At 42.6% G+C, this 15773-nt stretch overlaps 1 protein-coding gene across 5 annotated transcripts in view; it reads right to left on the bottom strand.

Moving 5' to 3' along the window:
- Window positions 1–15773, bottom strand: part of PCDH10 (protocadherin 10) — a 58144-nt gene that overhangs the window by 31677 nt on the left and 10694 nt on the right. For 3 of the 5 annotated variants that reach the window (XM_035112392.2, XM_035112393.2, XM_035112390.2), the window contains exon 4: window positions 6258–6563. The exons of 1 other annotated variant lie outside the window; for it this stretch is intronic. In XM_035112392.2, coding sequence (XP_034968283.2) covers window positions 6258–6563 — 306 coding nt within the window. Of the gene's footprint in view, window positions 1–6257; window positions 6564–15773 lie in introns of those variants that run through there. One more of the 5 variants, XR_004692419.2, reaches the window with a different exon arrangement.

The raw sequence follows: 15773 nt of genomic DNA, 5'->3' as shown, positions 1-15773 counted from the left end.
ATAGAGGATCTTTAAAAGCCCTGTCTGGATTCTGGATTCTCCTTGTTGCCATCACAAATTATAAAAGACTTTCTTTATCCTCACTTTTAACTGCAGCCTCTTCAACTGCAGAGGGGCACTGACCTTCAGGAGTGGCTTTCAAAACATGTTGCTGCTTTGAGACGGGCGATCTGGAAAGACTCAGCCTATGCTTAACTTAAAGTTCCCTGGTGCCCTCCACTATTTTGGACTGCAACTGCAGTCACTCCTGACCAATGGTCATGCTAGCTAGGGCTGACTGGAGTTGTAGTTCAATAACACCTGGAGTGCAAACTTTCCTATCTCTTCAGCTGGAGAAGAAGAAAAAAGGCTTTTCAATATATGATTAAATTCTATCAGACTTGGAACAGACCAGAGCCTGTATCAAATGCTCAGCTCCTCATCTCAAATTTTATAGGCAGATGCCAATGTGAGACTAATAAATCGCCCTTTGGTCACTTTTCTGAAAAGCTGGACTAGCAACCTGAAAACCTTTTTTAGCCAGCTATCGATCAGCACATCTAGTCTCAAGTCTTTGCCATGATTAATTATCTCTTTTAGTGACTGTAGAACACGGGTGTCAGACCCAAGGCCCGCGGGCCAAATGCGGCCCGCGAGACCTCGCCATGCGGCCCGCGAGACCTCGTCATGTGGCCTAGAGCGCCAGAATGCAGGGGGCGCTGAGCAGCCCGCCCGCCGCCCGCTGCCGCCACTGCCACCGCCGCCGCCGCCCTGTGCTGCCTGGGGCCGACTCCCGCGTCTGCAGGGGGGCGTAGTTGGCCCCCTGCACCAGCCCCTCCCCGCCGCCGCATCATACCCTCTGCCAGCCAATAGGGCTCAGGGGGGCGGAGTCCAGCTGCAGCGGGAGAATTTCTCTTTGCTGGGCTTCCGGCGAGGCATCACGGCGCGCGCCACGGAGCTCCTGAGGGCAGCCAGCGTGTTCGCGCTGCCCAAAGGGCTCCTAAGCCACTGAGACCGCCGCCGCGTGAGTGCCGGGGGTTCCTGTTGGACCCCCCCCCAGCTGAACAGAGAGAGAGAGAGAGAGAGAGAGAGATCGACCCTACTGCGCAAGTGCCATTCATTTCCATGGGAGTTCGCCCTGCAAAGCCCCCTGAAATGAATGGCGGCGGCAAGAGTGGGTCGTTTCCTGAGCCATTGAGCAAGGTTAGTGGCCGCTGGAGACGCAGGGAGGGAGGGAGGGAGGCTCTCAGAAGCAGCCGGAGCCCACCCGGGCAGATTAACCCTTGGGCTGCTGGGTACCATCAGCTCATTCACCCGCTGCCTTTCTTCCGCTGCTTTCGAGAGAAGTCCGGTTAGGCGGCAAGGCTGGAGTTGCAGGCTGATGCAAAGGAAGGGGCTTGAGGAGCTGGGGACGGGGAAAGAGATCTCTTAGAGATCTCTGCTGGCACCAGAGAGGGATGGCTGGTCGGGCAGTTTCAGCTCACGGAGGATTGTTTTCTGTTTGAGAAGTGGGGAGGCTATTGACAGGGAAGCGAGCGCTCACTTTCCCTCTGGAGAGCTCAACAGCTGCTCTCGGGCTGGCAGCGCCTTGAAATCAATTTTAAAGAGAGGGAAAGGGGAGGAGAACAAGCGGGGATGGATGGAAAGAAGGCGGGAGGGAGGGAGGGAGGGAGAGAGAGGAGGGAGGGAGGGAGAGAAGGAGGGAGGGAGGGAGGGAGGGGAGGACAAGCCGGGAGCCTCTGAGGGGGAGAGCGAGAGAGCTAGGAGACAACGGGGAGCAGCCGCTTTGCAGCCGGCCTCAAGATCTCACATCTATACACTCTCCGATCGATGGCAAGGAGGGATAATATTTGTCAGCTGCAGTCCTCCCCCACCTTTTCCATTCTAACCCAAGAAGGGAGGGAGCTAATGTCTAAGAGGCATTTCCTCTCGGTTCCAAAAACAAAACAAGAATTAGCCCATTATAAAAGAGGAGAGAAGAACCCCGCAAGCGAGTAAAATCTAGTCAGAAAAGTTTAAAAAAAAGTTAATGCCTTGTGTTTGCCATATGTGTAATAAACAGTGTTTGGCAATATTTGTATGTTTTTTTAAAAAATTACTCTCTGTTACCAAAAATCATTTTTCAATAAATTGTACAATAATTGTACATTTGAATACCTACTTGCCATTATTCTGACTATGTTTTTGCTTTCAGAGCTAGTTATTACTTACATTATTACAAAAAACAGTAATAATTGAATGCAGTGACAATAATTTATAATAATAAAGAGTGGACACATAGTCCTACAGATACAACCGGCCCTTTGAGGGTGAGCAAACTGCTGATGCGGCCCCCCGATGAATTTGAGTTTGACACCCCTGCTGTAGAAAGTCCCATTCCATAGGACTTGCCTCTGAGGTAAGTTAATAGAACTTCCATTTTGGTCTCGGTCCAATCTTAGAATCCCATGACTTGGTTTTTGACTCTTTAATATCATTAAAGAACTCCAAAAGACTAAAGATCACATTTGCTCTTTTTTTAAGGCTTCAGACAGGAGAGTTTCATAACCCTAGCTGGAGATGTTGGAACTGATTGCACACCACTGAGCTACAGAGCTTCCACAATACACCGTTATTATCTAGATACTTACAATCTGGGGCTAAAATTATATGTAACAGTCTCAAGATTCTTTCTGCCCATATGGGAGAAGGGGACAACTTTGCTGCCATTTGCGTGCTATGGTCCATGGAGTCACGAAGAGTCGGACACGACTAAACGACTAAACAACAACAAAATATACTCGTTACTGTCTCCTTTCCCACCCTATTCCCATCTGGTTTTCCACTTCATGTCCCTTAACCCTTTCTGCTGTCTGTCCTCTCTGCTTCAAAAGACTTTATCATTCCTACCATTTGCAGGAATTGTGCTTTGTATCTGTATGACCCAGAACCCATTTGCCCACGTTTTGTCTTTACAAATGTTGCCAGATAGGGAAAGGACTACTCCTCTCTCAGAGGTTCCATGTCTCTCAATCCTTATGACGTCTCCTGAATTTTTAGTAGTGCCATTCTAAATGGATGAGATTTGATAACCACAGCAGTTATAAAGTATTGCAAACCGAAACATTTTTTTTCCAAGTTTAATTTATCTAGAACAAGGGACAGGACTATTTCTGTTGGAAATAAAGTCAACTCCCCCCCCCCTGAAAATCATGTGCAACTGTTGGATGAATACCATCTGGTACAAGCAACTTATTTTTATTTAACGTGTTAGTATGTTCCAGCACTTTGTCACTTGACTTCTCATTCTCAGATGCGGCCTCTTAATTACCTGACATGAACAGATAAAATGAATGCAACTGTCATAACAGCTACTTTGGAATCTGCTTAATCTTATGAGTTGATCTCTGCTAAACTAAATTATTTTTATGCTGTTCCCACTACCTTTTAAACACTCAACTGCTGGGCTTAGGCATTTATTAGTTATGTGAGATATATGCTATATTTTATTGAGTTAGCTGTAATTTTCACAAACCCACTTCATATTCGTGACTTACTCTGTGAAGCTCTATTTAGCATCTTGAAGTTTTGCGGTGCAGAATGTATATGCCACTTTTACATTTCTGGTTAAGTATACATTCTTTGGCTATCACAGGAGTGCGGAAACCATGGGCCAAATGTGGTCCATCAAACCTACAGCTCTCCTCATGCCACACAACCTCATCAACAACAAACACTCTCGCCAGGCCATTCATCAGCTCTGTTTCAAATATCCCTGAGCTTTCATGATGGGATTAAGTCTGCAGCTGCTGCCTTTTGCACTGCCCCCCTCCCCCTCCCCTGTTACCATTTCCCCAAATGTGTGCTTCCCATATCAAAGGCTGATCGGGGAAAACATTTTCAAGTACACCCAGGGGTGTGAGTTTGGGGGCAGCTCTCCCTCAATCCTAGGAACTGGCTTCTTGGGAAATTAATAGAGTCAAAAGTCCCAGTGGAAATACAGACAGAGGTTCTGGACTTTGTCCATTCTGTTTCTGGGATTGCTTTGTTCTTTCTCCTTGGAATAATTAAACTTGTTTAATAATATGCAAATAATATATTTCTCTCCTCCCACCCTGAAGCTAAGAAATAACAGAATTTAAACAATAGGCATTTTATTTCTAGGGTCAAGTATGGCTGCCCCCCCCCCCCAGCTGCAGACATGGGTAGCATACCTTGCTCTGTAAAGAGTTTTCTAAATTAGCTTTTGTTTGTTTGTTTGTTTTAAATCCCCTTTGTAGCTTTCAACAGCCCCTTGATACTTTTTTTGGGGGGGGCACAATTTGCCCCAAGAGAATGTTAAACTTAATTAGCCTGTGGTCACTATAGCTCGACTCTAGTTACCACTTGAATAAACTCGGTTGCTTCCCTTAGAATTGCAACTGAGAATAGGCTCTCTCTCTGCTGTGTTCAAAAAATAAATTATTCATTGTAAAATATTTTCTCAACTCTATGAAACATCGTGCTCTTCAGTAGCTGGTTTCTTCTCCTTCACCTACCTCTTTCTCTCTCTCTAAAATAACTCTTGCTTGTTATGAAGTTCAAAGCCTAACTTTATACTAAAGAAAACATTAATTGCAGGTAGGGGAAAACCCATCTGATTTTAGATTTAATACAGCTTTAGCCTGAAGTCTAGATGCAAAAAACCAGCCCTGAATCCCTATTCCCCTTAAAAATGTCTTTCAGATACCACGAACACATTACGCAGGCTTAAAATTGTACATCACAACTTATGAGAAAATAAACAAACTAGAGGGGCAGCTATGCTTTAAAAAGGCAGAAGGAACAGGCTGAATTCGGATGATAAACCTCTTATAGCTGTTTGGCACTGCAAAGGTGCTGTTCATTTTCAGCCATTAGAAGAAAAAAGATACACTACCTTAACTGAACAAGCTCAGGCGTCACCTTAAAGAAATGCACAATGCTATGGGTATGAAACATATGACCTAAAATCATGAAAAGGTTATTAGGAATGCATGGCTGAAGTAGTATCTCTAGAGTGAAGGGTGCACTTGCAATGGATGATCTGCTGAACAGTGAAAAAAAAAGATCTGTCAATCCTCCTCTATGACATTAAGTTCAAAGGTAACCCAGCAGGTACAAGACGTACAACCAGATGGTGTTTGGGCTTTTTCCTTTTTCTTTTTTGGAACAAGTGATGTGCTTTAACATCAGCTGCTAGAAACTAAAATATACAAAATCGCAAAGCTGGAATCAGAAGCTTCTGCTCTGTCTGGCTTCTTAGTCTAAAAGCTAAAATAAGCATAAATAAAGCATACATTCCCACTTTAAGATGGGATCCCTCCAGGACAGAACTGGGGAGGGGAGGGCAGAACTGAGAAAAGGAAGCACTTCTGTATTGTATTTCAATGGTGACATTACCACTCTCATCAATTAGATTTGCTTTCCTTTCTTTCAGAAAGATCCCTGCAACCTTTGCAGCCGCTGCATTTCCTAAACGAAGGCACTGGTTTTCTTCAGTTCCAGACACACAGACTCATCCTAAGCACTTATAATCAAGGGAAGACTTTTACGATTTCCTAATAAAACATAATGGGCCGGTAAGCATCGCAATGTAGAATCTCGGGCCAAATAGTGACTTCAAGGCACTCCACTTGGCACGGAAATGAATAAGGAATTCTCCTCTTTCACCTAACGCTATGCACCATCTTCCATATCACACACAAGCACCATCATACTTACAATGGTCTCAAGAATTCAGAAAGCTCCAGAAAAGATTGTTAAAAGTTCATCCCATGAAGGATGGTCAAGAGAATAAAAGGGGATGGCAGCACAGCAGCAGCAGAGAAATATGAGTCGGAGAATGAACACGAAGCCTTGCTCAAAGAGGAACAAAGCAGCTGTTGGGTACAAAACAAGTTTGGTACCACAAGTAGTCCCAATGAAGAAGCACCATAGCCAGCTTACAAATGTGAGGAAATACTTGTCTTGCTAACTGTTTACTTTTTTAAAAAATTCATTAGGGCATCAGTTCCAAAAACAGCATTTTAAAAAACAAATCCATCTTCAACAAGGTCCTAGAAGTTACAAACTTAAAATGCCATAGGCATTTCCTTTAAAAATTATAATAATAATATATCAACATTGTTCTCTTCAGTGGTTCTTAATCCAAAGGGATTTAGGGCTTCTTCCCCCCATTGCCTCTGGTATACTGTTCTATTCCTAGCAAGCACCCTGGGGAATTAAGTTTTATTCCCACCAAGGGAAAACTCTCTAGCAGCCTTTTGAACAGTACTTACTCAAATATGGTGGTTTGTAAGGCGCTCGTGTATTAGACAGCAGTCCATCCAGTTCCTTCCTCTCCAGGGTGCTGTGAAGGGCCTTCTCTTTGCCAAAGGTGGAGAAGGACCTCTCTGCCCCTGGCTGGGCTTCTGGTGTTTCAAACACTTCAGTGTCTGGAACAGAGTCCATACCGGGCACATGAAGATTGCTGCGGTAATCCGCAGCTTGGCGTCCATCAGAAGGGACAAAAGAGGGCATCCAGCACCGATCCGAGTGGCCCAAGGCTTTACATTCCTCCGTGCAATTAGAGAAGAGATCCATGCCTACAAGCAGGAAAGAGAGAAAAACTGTAGATATAATCTTCAGCATCATGACCAGCTGCTGATAGATGTATGGTGATCAAAAAGGAGTTGGTTTTTTTTTTTCTCATCACCTTCATTCTCCCAATAAAGAATCTGATCATTCAGTCTTCAAAAGACAGCACCTTCATTTAAAAAGAAAGGAAGTGCTAGAACGCTCCACAAATGGCAAAGCAAGCATAAGATGACAGGAAAGATGCTGTGTTTTTTTTTGTGTGTGTGTGTGTGTGTAAATATAAAATAAAATCTTGTGAACTTCCTCCATCAAGCTATCTGGGAGCTGATCCCACTTTGTTTGATGGCAATGGCATCAGCTTGATGCCCAACAATTGTCAACAGGGGGTTAGTATGATACGAAAGGGGTGGCATAGTGGGGGGGGGAGAGATGAGAAGGGGGTGGAACAAAGTCGAATGAAATTCCACTTGTTCGGCTAGTGGAAAATGTCAATATGCAGGTAGGCTAAAGATTAAGCACTTTATTTTGAAGGAAGGAACATGACCTAAAAGAGCCAGCCTTTGGCACCGTATTTTCCAAGTTATTTTTCTGCTACCATCTCCTTTACGGTCCCTTAAGCCACATTAGTAGCTTTTTTAAAAAAAAGACTATTGTGAAATTACTCTAATTAGTGGCACTAAGGGTAGCTGAAGCCTGATGCGACAGAGATCCAGATACTATTGACAAATGTGTTAATGCTTACTCTATACCAGCAAACACTGGTCCCTGCCAACAAGAAACTGTTTGCTTACAAATCCTTTAAAGCTATTAGAATTCTAAATGACAAGTGAGACTACCTTCCGATAGGCATTTCAAAAGACTGATTCCTTTAAGGCACTAGGACAGGTTTCTCGAAGGAGCAGTGATGGCTGAAGTCGTTAAGAGTGGAATGGAATAACCAATGTTTGCTCAAGAGTGATATTACTGCATGCTTAAGAATTCAGTGGTCAAAGGTTGTTTTTGGAGAAAGAACTGAAAGGTTTTAGAACTGAATTTGTACATATAAAAGTGGAAGAAAGCCTCGTGTTGACTTGGCCGGACAACAGCAGCAATAAAATCAACCCCCTTCCCTAACACAAAGCCTACCCCTCCAACAAAAGACCGAAACTCATTAACACTAAGGATACTGTTCAACACCAACAATATGATCTGCACAGCCTGGCCACCATCAGATGTTCATCACTGTAAGCTGCAGGTCGTCATTTCCCAAACCTTGAGCCAAGACTCACTGGCGTTGCATCATGGCAGCCTTGCAAGTCAGTTGGCAGGCTGCTGACTGCAGAGAAAGGAATAATCTGCCACAAGACCTTTAAAGTGTACAGCTCCTCTATGTCAGGATTCGAGAATGGCAGCTGGTTCCTACAGATTACATTTTCCTCATGAGAAATGTCTACTATTTTTTTATGCATAGAAAAGACTACCGTGTTTCCCCTTTTTTAAGACACTGTCTTATAACTTTTTTGCCTCAAAAAAACACAGGGTGGCTTACTTTCGGTGGGATGTATTATTTTTTATTACTGGTACGGTTTTTACGGCTCAGGGTGCTGCTGGGCTGTCTTGAGTGGTTGGCGCTGCAGCAGCCACTGGTTCCGGGTGGTGGGGCGGCAGGCATCCTTGGCCGGGCCAGGCGGAGGCCACTGCAGGGCGCTCCAAGCTCCTTGGCCGGGCCAGGCAAGGAAGAAGCAGTGAGCCCAGCGGTGGCGGCAAGCATGGAAGCAGCAGGGATGGCGGTGGACGAGAAGGCGGAGTGCGGGGATGCAGCCAGCAAGGCGGGAGCGTGATCAGCTGTTAAGCGGAGCTCTTGGAGCGCCGCTTCACAGCTGATCGCGCTCCTGCAGTGCTGGCCGCATGGAGTAACTCTGTGAGTGGAGGTGCCTGTGGGGGTTGGTTTCCGCGGCGTGGAAGTATGGCTTATTTTGGGGGTATGTCTTATATTTCTCAAATGCTTAAAAACCCTGCCATGGCTTACTTTATGACTACGTATTAAAAAAGGGGAAACAGGGTATGTAGCCACTGTCCTAAGTCAGTATCAGCTATCCCCACCCACACTACCCTCCAAGCAAAGATTCATATGGAGAATTCTGCTGCAGCTTTTATAAGTAGAAGCAGTGTCTTAGCAAATTTTCTGCAAATAAGGTATCCCACCCAATTACCAACAAGTGCTTGATAACTAGAGAAACACAAGGGGATTTGTCTCAAGATTAATCTCACTTTATAATGACAGTTTTATTTTAAATTAAGCTTTGTGCAATACAAAGTCTGGATTTGACTGTAACCTTCTACTGATAATTGCTATGTAGAAGTCTGGAAGTAAATTACTAATCGGTGAGCTGTTGAGGAATGCAAACGTGAACGGCAGCTGGGATTAAAGATTTAGGGGAGGAATAGCATCCGAGACATACAAATGGTTTGTGAAATAAATGGCTAGCTTATTTCTTTGCTGATCCACAATGGTAAAGAAAGGGGGTAGACAGAAAAGGCATTCTGAGACACGTTCAACATTTCTCCAGCTAAAATTCTTCTCTTTATATAATAAATCCGACTAGTAACTTTCCAGCAGATATTGTAATTGCAAAGCTGATTTTTAAAACATAGCTTAACATTTATATTTCATAAAAAAATGAAGCAAATATAAAGAAATAAGTCATAATATTATCCAGAAGGGTTTCAAGTTTCGCAATCACTGTATTTGTTCAAAAAGGCTTCTGAAAATAAATTTCAGTTTTGGGAACTGATACAAAGACATGAGAAAACAAGTAAAAATATATTATATTACTTGTCTAGGTCATTCTTCCCCCAATTCAAAACTACCTGTTTGCAGTTGTGAAACATCTATGAAATTGTAAACTCTTTTGATTTCTGCTGACAAATGCAGTGAATTAAACATGTTGTACAATGCTGTGCAATAATATAATATAATGCAAAATAGGAAACTATACAATAGCTACTATAAATAGGTATAATCCAACCCTTGTGAAGCACTTTAAATTTCCATGTCATCAGATAACTCTAATAATAACAGGGGCTATCCAACCAAGTGACATTCAGAATAGACCCATTGAAAAAACGGACTGAAGTTACTTTCGTGCATTGATTTCAATGGGTCTGCCCAGAACATGACTAATGTTGGATATCAGCCACAGGAACTTTTAAAATGCAGCTCTGCTCAGGAAAAAAATACCATGATTTCAATGGGCCCTACTCCCGGGGGTATAATGTTTGTGATTCAGGTGCTAAACTTTGCCTTCGTCACATCCTAACACACACACGCACACACACACACAACATAAGCAGGGCCGCCTTAAGGGTATCCAGCGCCGTGGTGCAAAATCCCTCCGGCGCACCCCCCACTTGCTAGGCGCCGTTGGAACAGCAGCTAGCAAGCCTGCTGTTGCGAGGGGACGTGGCGGGAACAGTGCACCAAAAGGAGCCCTTTCGGGCACTGCTCCCGCCACCCCGAACATGAGCAGCGCGCGGGGCTGCTGGGCGCCCCAGCCCAGCGCCCCTGATGGGGAGGCACCCCGGCGCACCGCACCACTAACCCAAATGGAAAGGACGGCCCTGAACATAAGGTAAGCAAGCATGGATTTAAGGGTTGTAGCCAATAGTGTTTCTTCAAGACCCGGTTTTCACCAACTTCTACTGCCAAATCCAGTGGTGAAAACTGAGTGGCTCGCCTTGTGCTAGCAAATGTGTTTTTGCTAGCATAAAGCCAACAAAATCCCATTTGTTTAGCAATAGGAGAAACAAAATGTCTCTCCCACCCAGACCTTGAAGACTGAAATGATCAGACCATTACATCCTAGAATACAATAACGAGAAATGAAGATTCTGGTTTAGAAATTGCACTAGCAAAAATGCAGACTTTAATTCAAGTTGTGCCTTCTCCCATTTTTAAACAGTCTATAACAGGGTGACATTTCACCAAATGGTTTCTAACAGGTGTTTCTTCATGGTGTCATAATGACCTAGAATTGGAGCAATAGAAGCACAGCTGGTGATGCATAGATTCAGTAAACAGAGAGGTTGTGAATGGCTCAGTGTCTGGGAACTGAATTGGCTCCGGGGTTGTTGTTGTCCCTCCCCCCCCCCCCCCGCCGCCGATCACATTGCAATGTAGTTTTATGGCAAGCTAGCAATCTTATGCACGTTTACTCTGAAGCATGTCACACTGTATTCAATGAGACCTATACCCTAACTGGTGTGTTTAGGATTGCACATTCTGTCACTCTCATGTAATATTTAATAATGAAAACCTTTTAGAGGAAGAAACAAGATTTGGCTTTATGCTCAACTTTACAGAAAGAGAGACCGTATCTACTCTCAGGGAATGTCTGCTTCCACCTGCTATGCCCCATTCTCCTGCCTTAGGAGGCTTTATCAGAAGATGACAGAAGTTGGGGGGGGGTGGCTAGCTACTAATCTCATTGCCTTAGGGTTACTTTCAGACATTGTCATATGCCTCTTTGTAATTTACGCCAGGAATGTGGAATCTTCTTGCAACCCAAGGGCCACAATATCTCAATGGTGACCTTCTGGGAGCCACATACCAGTGGGGTGTGCGGCAATACATGCCACTCTCCATCTTCCATCTAGGCAAGCAAGACGTATTGTCACAGGTGAAACCACTAGAGGAAGGTGCAGAGAAGGTTCAGTGAAGGGTAGAACTGGGGTAAGGGGTGTGGCCTGAGTCCCAAGGACCACCTACAGAGGCCTGGTGGGCCGCATTTGGCTCCCAGGCACCTGCTTTGAAGGAATATTATAATTGTGTTGAAGGAATATTATAATTGCACCATGTCTATTGTATTATTGCATTGTAAGTTGTTGTTTTTCTGCAACAGCTCTGAAGACAGATGTAGAAACAATCATTCATAAAACTGACAGATTTTTAAGCACAGTGGCTTCAAATAAGTGATTTAAAACCACCAAGCACAAAACCTGTTTCTTTAAGTTTTCTTTAAGTTTTATAATACCATTTTCCATTTATGCAATGTCACCAAAAGTAAGGCCTGGGGACAAGAAGAGTGTATTTAGGATAGAGGGCAACTGCCACTGTGTTAGGTTGGGTTTCATATACCATCTATTTTGTTACATTTATAGCCTGTACCACCCCAAAAGACTGAATGTGGGTAACTTCTCCTCTTGCAAACAAACAAAAACCCAGTAAAACCAAATACTGTAAACATTTTTGTGGCATATGATGATCCGGAAATCATAGCAATTATACATTTCTTTAGACTCGGAGAGCTAGCTATTTTGCAAGAAATAAACAACTTGTCAATGAATGGCTGGTGTTATCACTAACATTTATTGATTCACCACTAAAACACAGCTTGTTCACTATTTGGTAAACTTTGGTGCAAAAGAGCCCTGCTAAGGACAGACGAAGTGGTTGCTTCCTCTGAACTTCTCAATAAACCAAGAATCCTATTATTGATTTATATATTACGGAAATGTTCAGTCACTCAAACACTTCCATCTCAACTTTGTCATAAATCTAACATGATGTGCAGTCTCTCTCTCTGCTAACTTACCGGTATCTATTATTACTGCCAAATCTACAATGGGGGAGATTGAATTAAAAATGATAATTGAATTTGAAAAAGAAATGAAAAATTTACATTGCATGTTAAACTAGGATTTTAAAAGTAAATGAGAGTTATGGATTTTCAATGACTGTGCCAAAAGGGTTCTTCTGACAACTAGTACAATATCCCTCACTATATCTCATTTGCTATACACAAAAAATACGAGCAAACAAACACTCCATCTATATTTCTGAACAATTTCCAGTGCCACTAGCCATATCATGGGGCATAAACTAGGCAAACCAAAAAGGCCATGATTACAAAGACTATGGTCAACAGTAATATTGACTGAAGTAACAAAGGGATACACTTGAAACTCCTCTTGCAGTCAACACCCAGTTTGCAAGAGAAGTTAAACAGGGAAGTGTTTCAACTATTTGTGGAAGTGCAATCCCATTGAATTCAATGGGGCTAAAGCAGTCTGGCTATTCACAATAACGAAGCCTTTATAATTACAGGTAGGTAGCCGTGTTGGTCTGAGTCGAAGCAAAATAAAAAAATTCCTTCAGTAGCACCTTAAAGACCAACTAAGTTTATATTTTAGTATGAGCTTTCGTGTGCATGCACACTTCTTCAGATACCAGAAGCCTTTATAAGGCATTCAAGTTTACATGAAATAACATGATTTGTTCTCAAACGTTAGGTATTTTTGAGATTTGTTCCTTCTTGATTAAATTAAATTAAGAGGAGAAAGAGAAAAGTATGCACAGAAAGCCTCTAGAGATTTTGAATAATCTTCAAAGTATCAGTCTCTAATTATCCAATTAAAAATTGCAACTGTAAGTAATAAGTATGCCAGACTTTCTTTCCTCCTTCCCTCCTCCCACCCGCCAACTGCACCTACTTTCTCCAAAGCAGTTACATTTTTAAATAATAAAAGGCACTTCCCAGCTCTTTGGCAGCGAAAGTAGTCTTCAAAGTTTGCTTTCAACTACATGCATGTTTTTCCATCTGTGCTCTATGTCACCGTAAGGTTTTCTAGATATTAATGTCATGACAGAATCTAGACCAGTGGATTGTGAACAATCTTAAGGATAGCATCTACAGGAAAACAACTAAAAGATACAAAAGTCTTCCCAGAAAATAAAAGCACCAAAACAATATTCAAATCAAGGAACAACCTGGGATGAAAAATAAGAAATTGCTATCTATGCTCCTTTGGAATTTTTGCATTTTCATTTCTCATTCTCCACACAGTAACAGCCATGCAATTCTCTTTCCAATTCCTAGAATTGAACCCTGTTGGTTCTTATCTGAGCAGCTAAGAATTGTTTCTCAAATCCCTTGTCAAGAGAATCCTGTGAAATTACACACACACACACACACACACACACACACACACACACCCTTGGTCATTGGCTTTTTAATGGCAATTCCCTTAAGATGCTCAGATGCAAGCAAAGATTTAAAAACAAAAATTAAACATAAATCCTTGCAGTACAGCCAATCACACACTGGACACTCACTCTATCCCTGTTCCATTCGCATCTGTGCCCAAAAGAAAAGCCATCAATCAAAGTCCATTTTTGTATTATTCTGTACTGCAACTACCGTATGTTCAAGTTTGAGAAAATCCCTTGCCTTCTTCTTGCCCTATGAAAAATCTAGCCTTCTTAAATCAGCATAATCTTTGTATTTTTATTTCGTGAACCATCTAGAAGCAATGAGGTGGTGGCTGAGGTCCAAGTCCTGGCAGACAGGTGCTCATATCACACAACATAAATGCAAACAAACACAGAGAGTGGTACTTAGCACCTATGCTGGAAGTCTCAGAAGGGAAGCCAAGAACTTAATTACTCATAGATTAAAACACACACACACACACACACACACACACACACACACACACACACCAAGAGAGAGGCATGCACACACCACTAGCTGCACTCCTGAAAAGATTTATCTTCAGGGGGTAATTCTACATGCAGAAAGTATTTATTAAATGGAGCACATCCTGCCAAAAGCTACCGCAATTTTTATCACCTAAAGTCACAATCTAGCACCCTTACTTTGCGTCAGATTTATTGTCCACACTAAAATTACTGCATGAGGATTCATTTGTTGACTTTGGGGTCTTTCCCCCCAAACCTCTCTCTCCTTTTGTTGTATTCTTCCTGTTGATTTTTTTTTCTTTTTATTTTACACTCTTGAGATTCCTCCCCCCTCTAAAACCCTAATAAAAAACATTTTCTTTCTTTTTTTTTTAAAAAAAAATCATTAAGTGTGGGGAATATACTGAACAGTCCAATGATTTTCCTGAGCTGTAATTGATCTCAATCAAATAACTAGTCCACAATACTTCAGTGAGTTACAGCAAGGAATTGGACCCTTCTGTTTAGATCATATACCATTCCATCTTTCAGGAAACAAAAAAAATATATAATATTATGTCGTACTGGTATGAAGCCATTGGTGTCCATTATGCTTTACAGAGTACAAGAAGGCAAAGCCATGTCCAATGTGTTTAAAACCTGTAATTCAACACAGAGGGATGGAAATTCAGGCAGTGTGAACAGAACGTAAGAAAATAAGGGAAGCCCTGCTGGATGACACATTCTGTTCTCATAGTGGCTAACCAGATGTCTATAGGAAGCCCATAAGCAGGACACAAACACACTGGGAAGATGCTGGTCCTACTCAACATAGACCCGTTCAAGTTAATGGCTATAACTAAGTTAGACTCATTAATTTCCCTGAGTCTACTTTGAGTAGGAATTACTTAAATACAACCGAACAGCACTCTCCAATAGCACAAGATCCCTAGCAACTGGTGTTCAGTAGAACAAGTGGCAAGTAGTCACTGATAGTCTTATCTTCCTTGTGGTTGGCATCCTCCTTGAATATATGACTAATAGCCTTATCCTCTGCAAATTCCTCCCTTTTCAAGCTGTCCAAATCCAGACTGGTGGCCATCACTACATCTTGCAGTAGCACATGCCATCGTTCAACTATGGGATGTGTGAAGAAGTGCTTCCTTTTGGCTCTCCCAAGTACGGTATTCCAAAATTCAGGTTTGTTGAAGGGGAATGGGTTCCAGCAGTATAAGAGAGTGAGAAAAACTTTTATCCACTTTCTTCCCACCATAAATAATTTCATACCACAAAATCATGTTCCCCGCTGACTCCCCCCCCCCCAAAAAAATTTAAAAGCCCCCAACTTTGAAGCCTGGCTTCATAGGAAGGTTGTTTCAGACGGCTTTCGCTTTCGACATAGGGAAATAATATGGGATTCTTTCAATTACATGTATTAAGGAGGCAATCATAGACCCACTTATCTGGAAGTAAGCTTCATTTAACTCAATGACTATACATCTATAGGACGGCACTGTTAAGCTTAGTCGCATTAGGTAATGTGCGGTTGTGCTGAAACACTTAATGAAAAAGGGGGGATCTGGGTATATTTAGTAGCTGTATATAGCACATTCTAAGGGTGGTATTCTAAGGATACCAATTGGTATACATCAGCTAACAGAAGGCATCTGTCAGTGGAATGGGGAAGGAGATAATTTTTGGCCCCCATTTCTCTCCGAATCTGCTTCAGGGTTTTGGTGGACCCTGTAGAGAAGACCTGTGGACACAGGGAGCTACAGTA

Source organism: Zootoca vivipara, chromosome 9 (genome assembly GCF_963506605.1).
Source record: "Zootoca vivipara chromosome 9, rZooViv1.1, whole genome shotgun sequence".
NCBI classification, from domain to species: Eukaryota; Metazoa; Chordata; class Lepidosauria; order Squamata; family Lacertidae; genus Zootoca; species Zootoca vivipara.
This window is presented reverse-complemented; position numbering and strand designations above follow the sequence as displayed.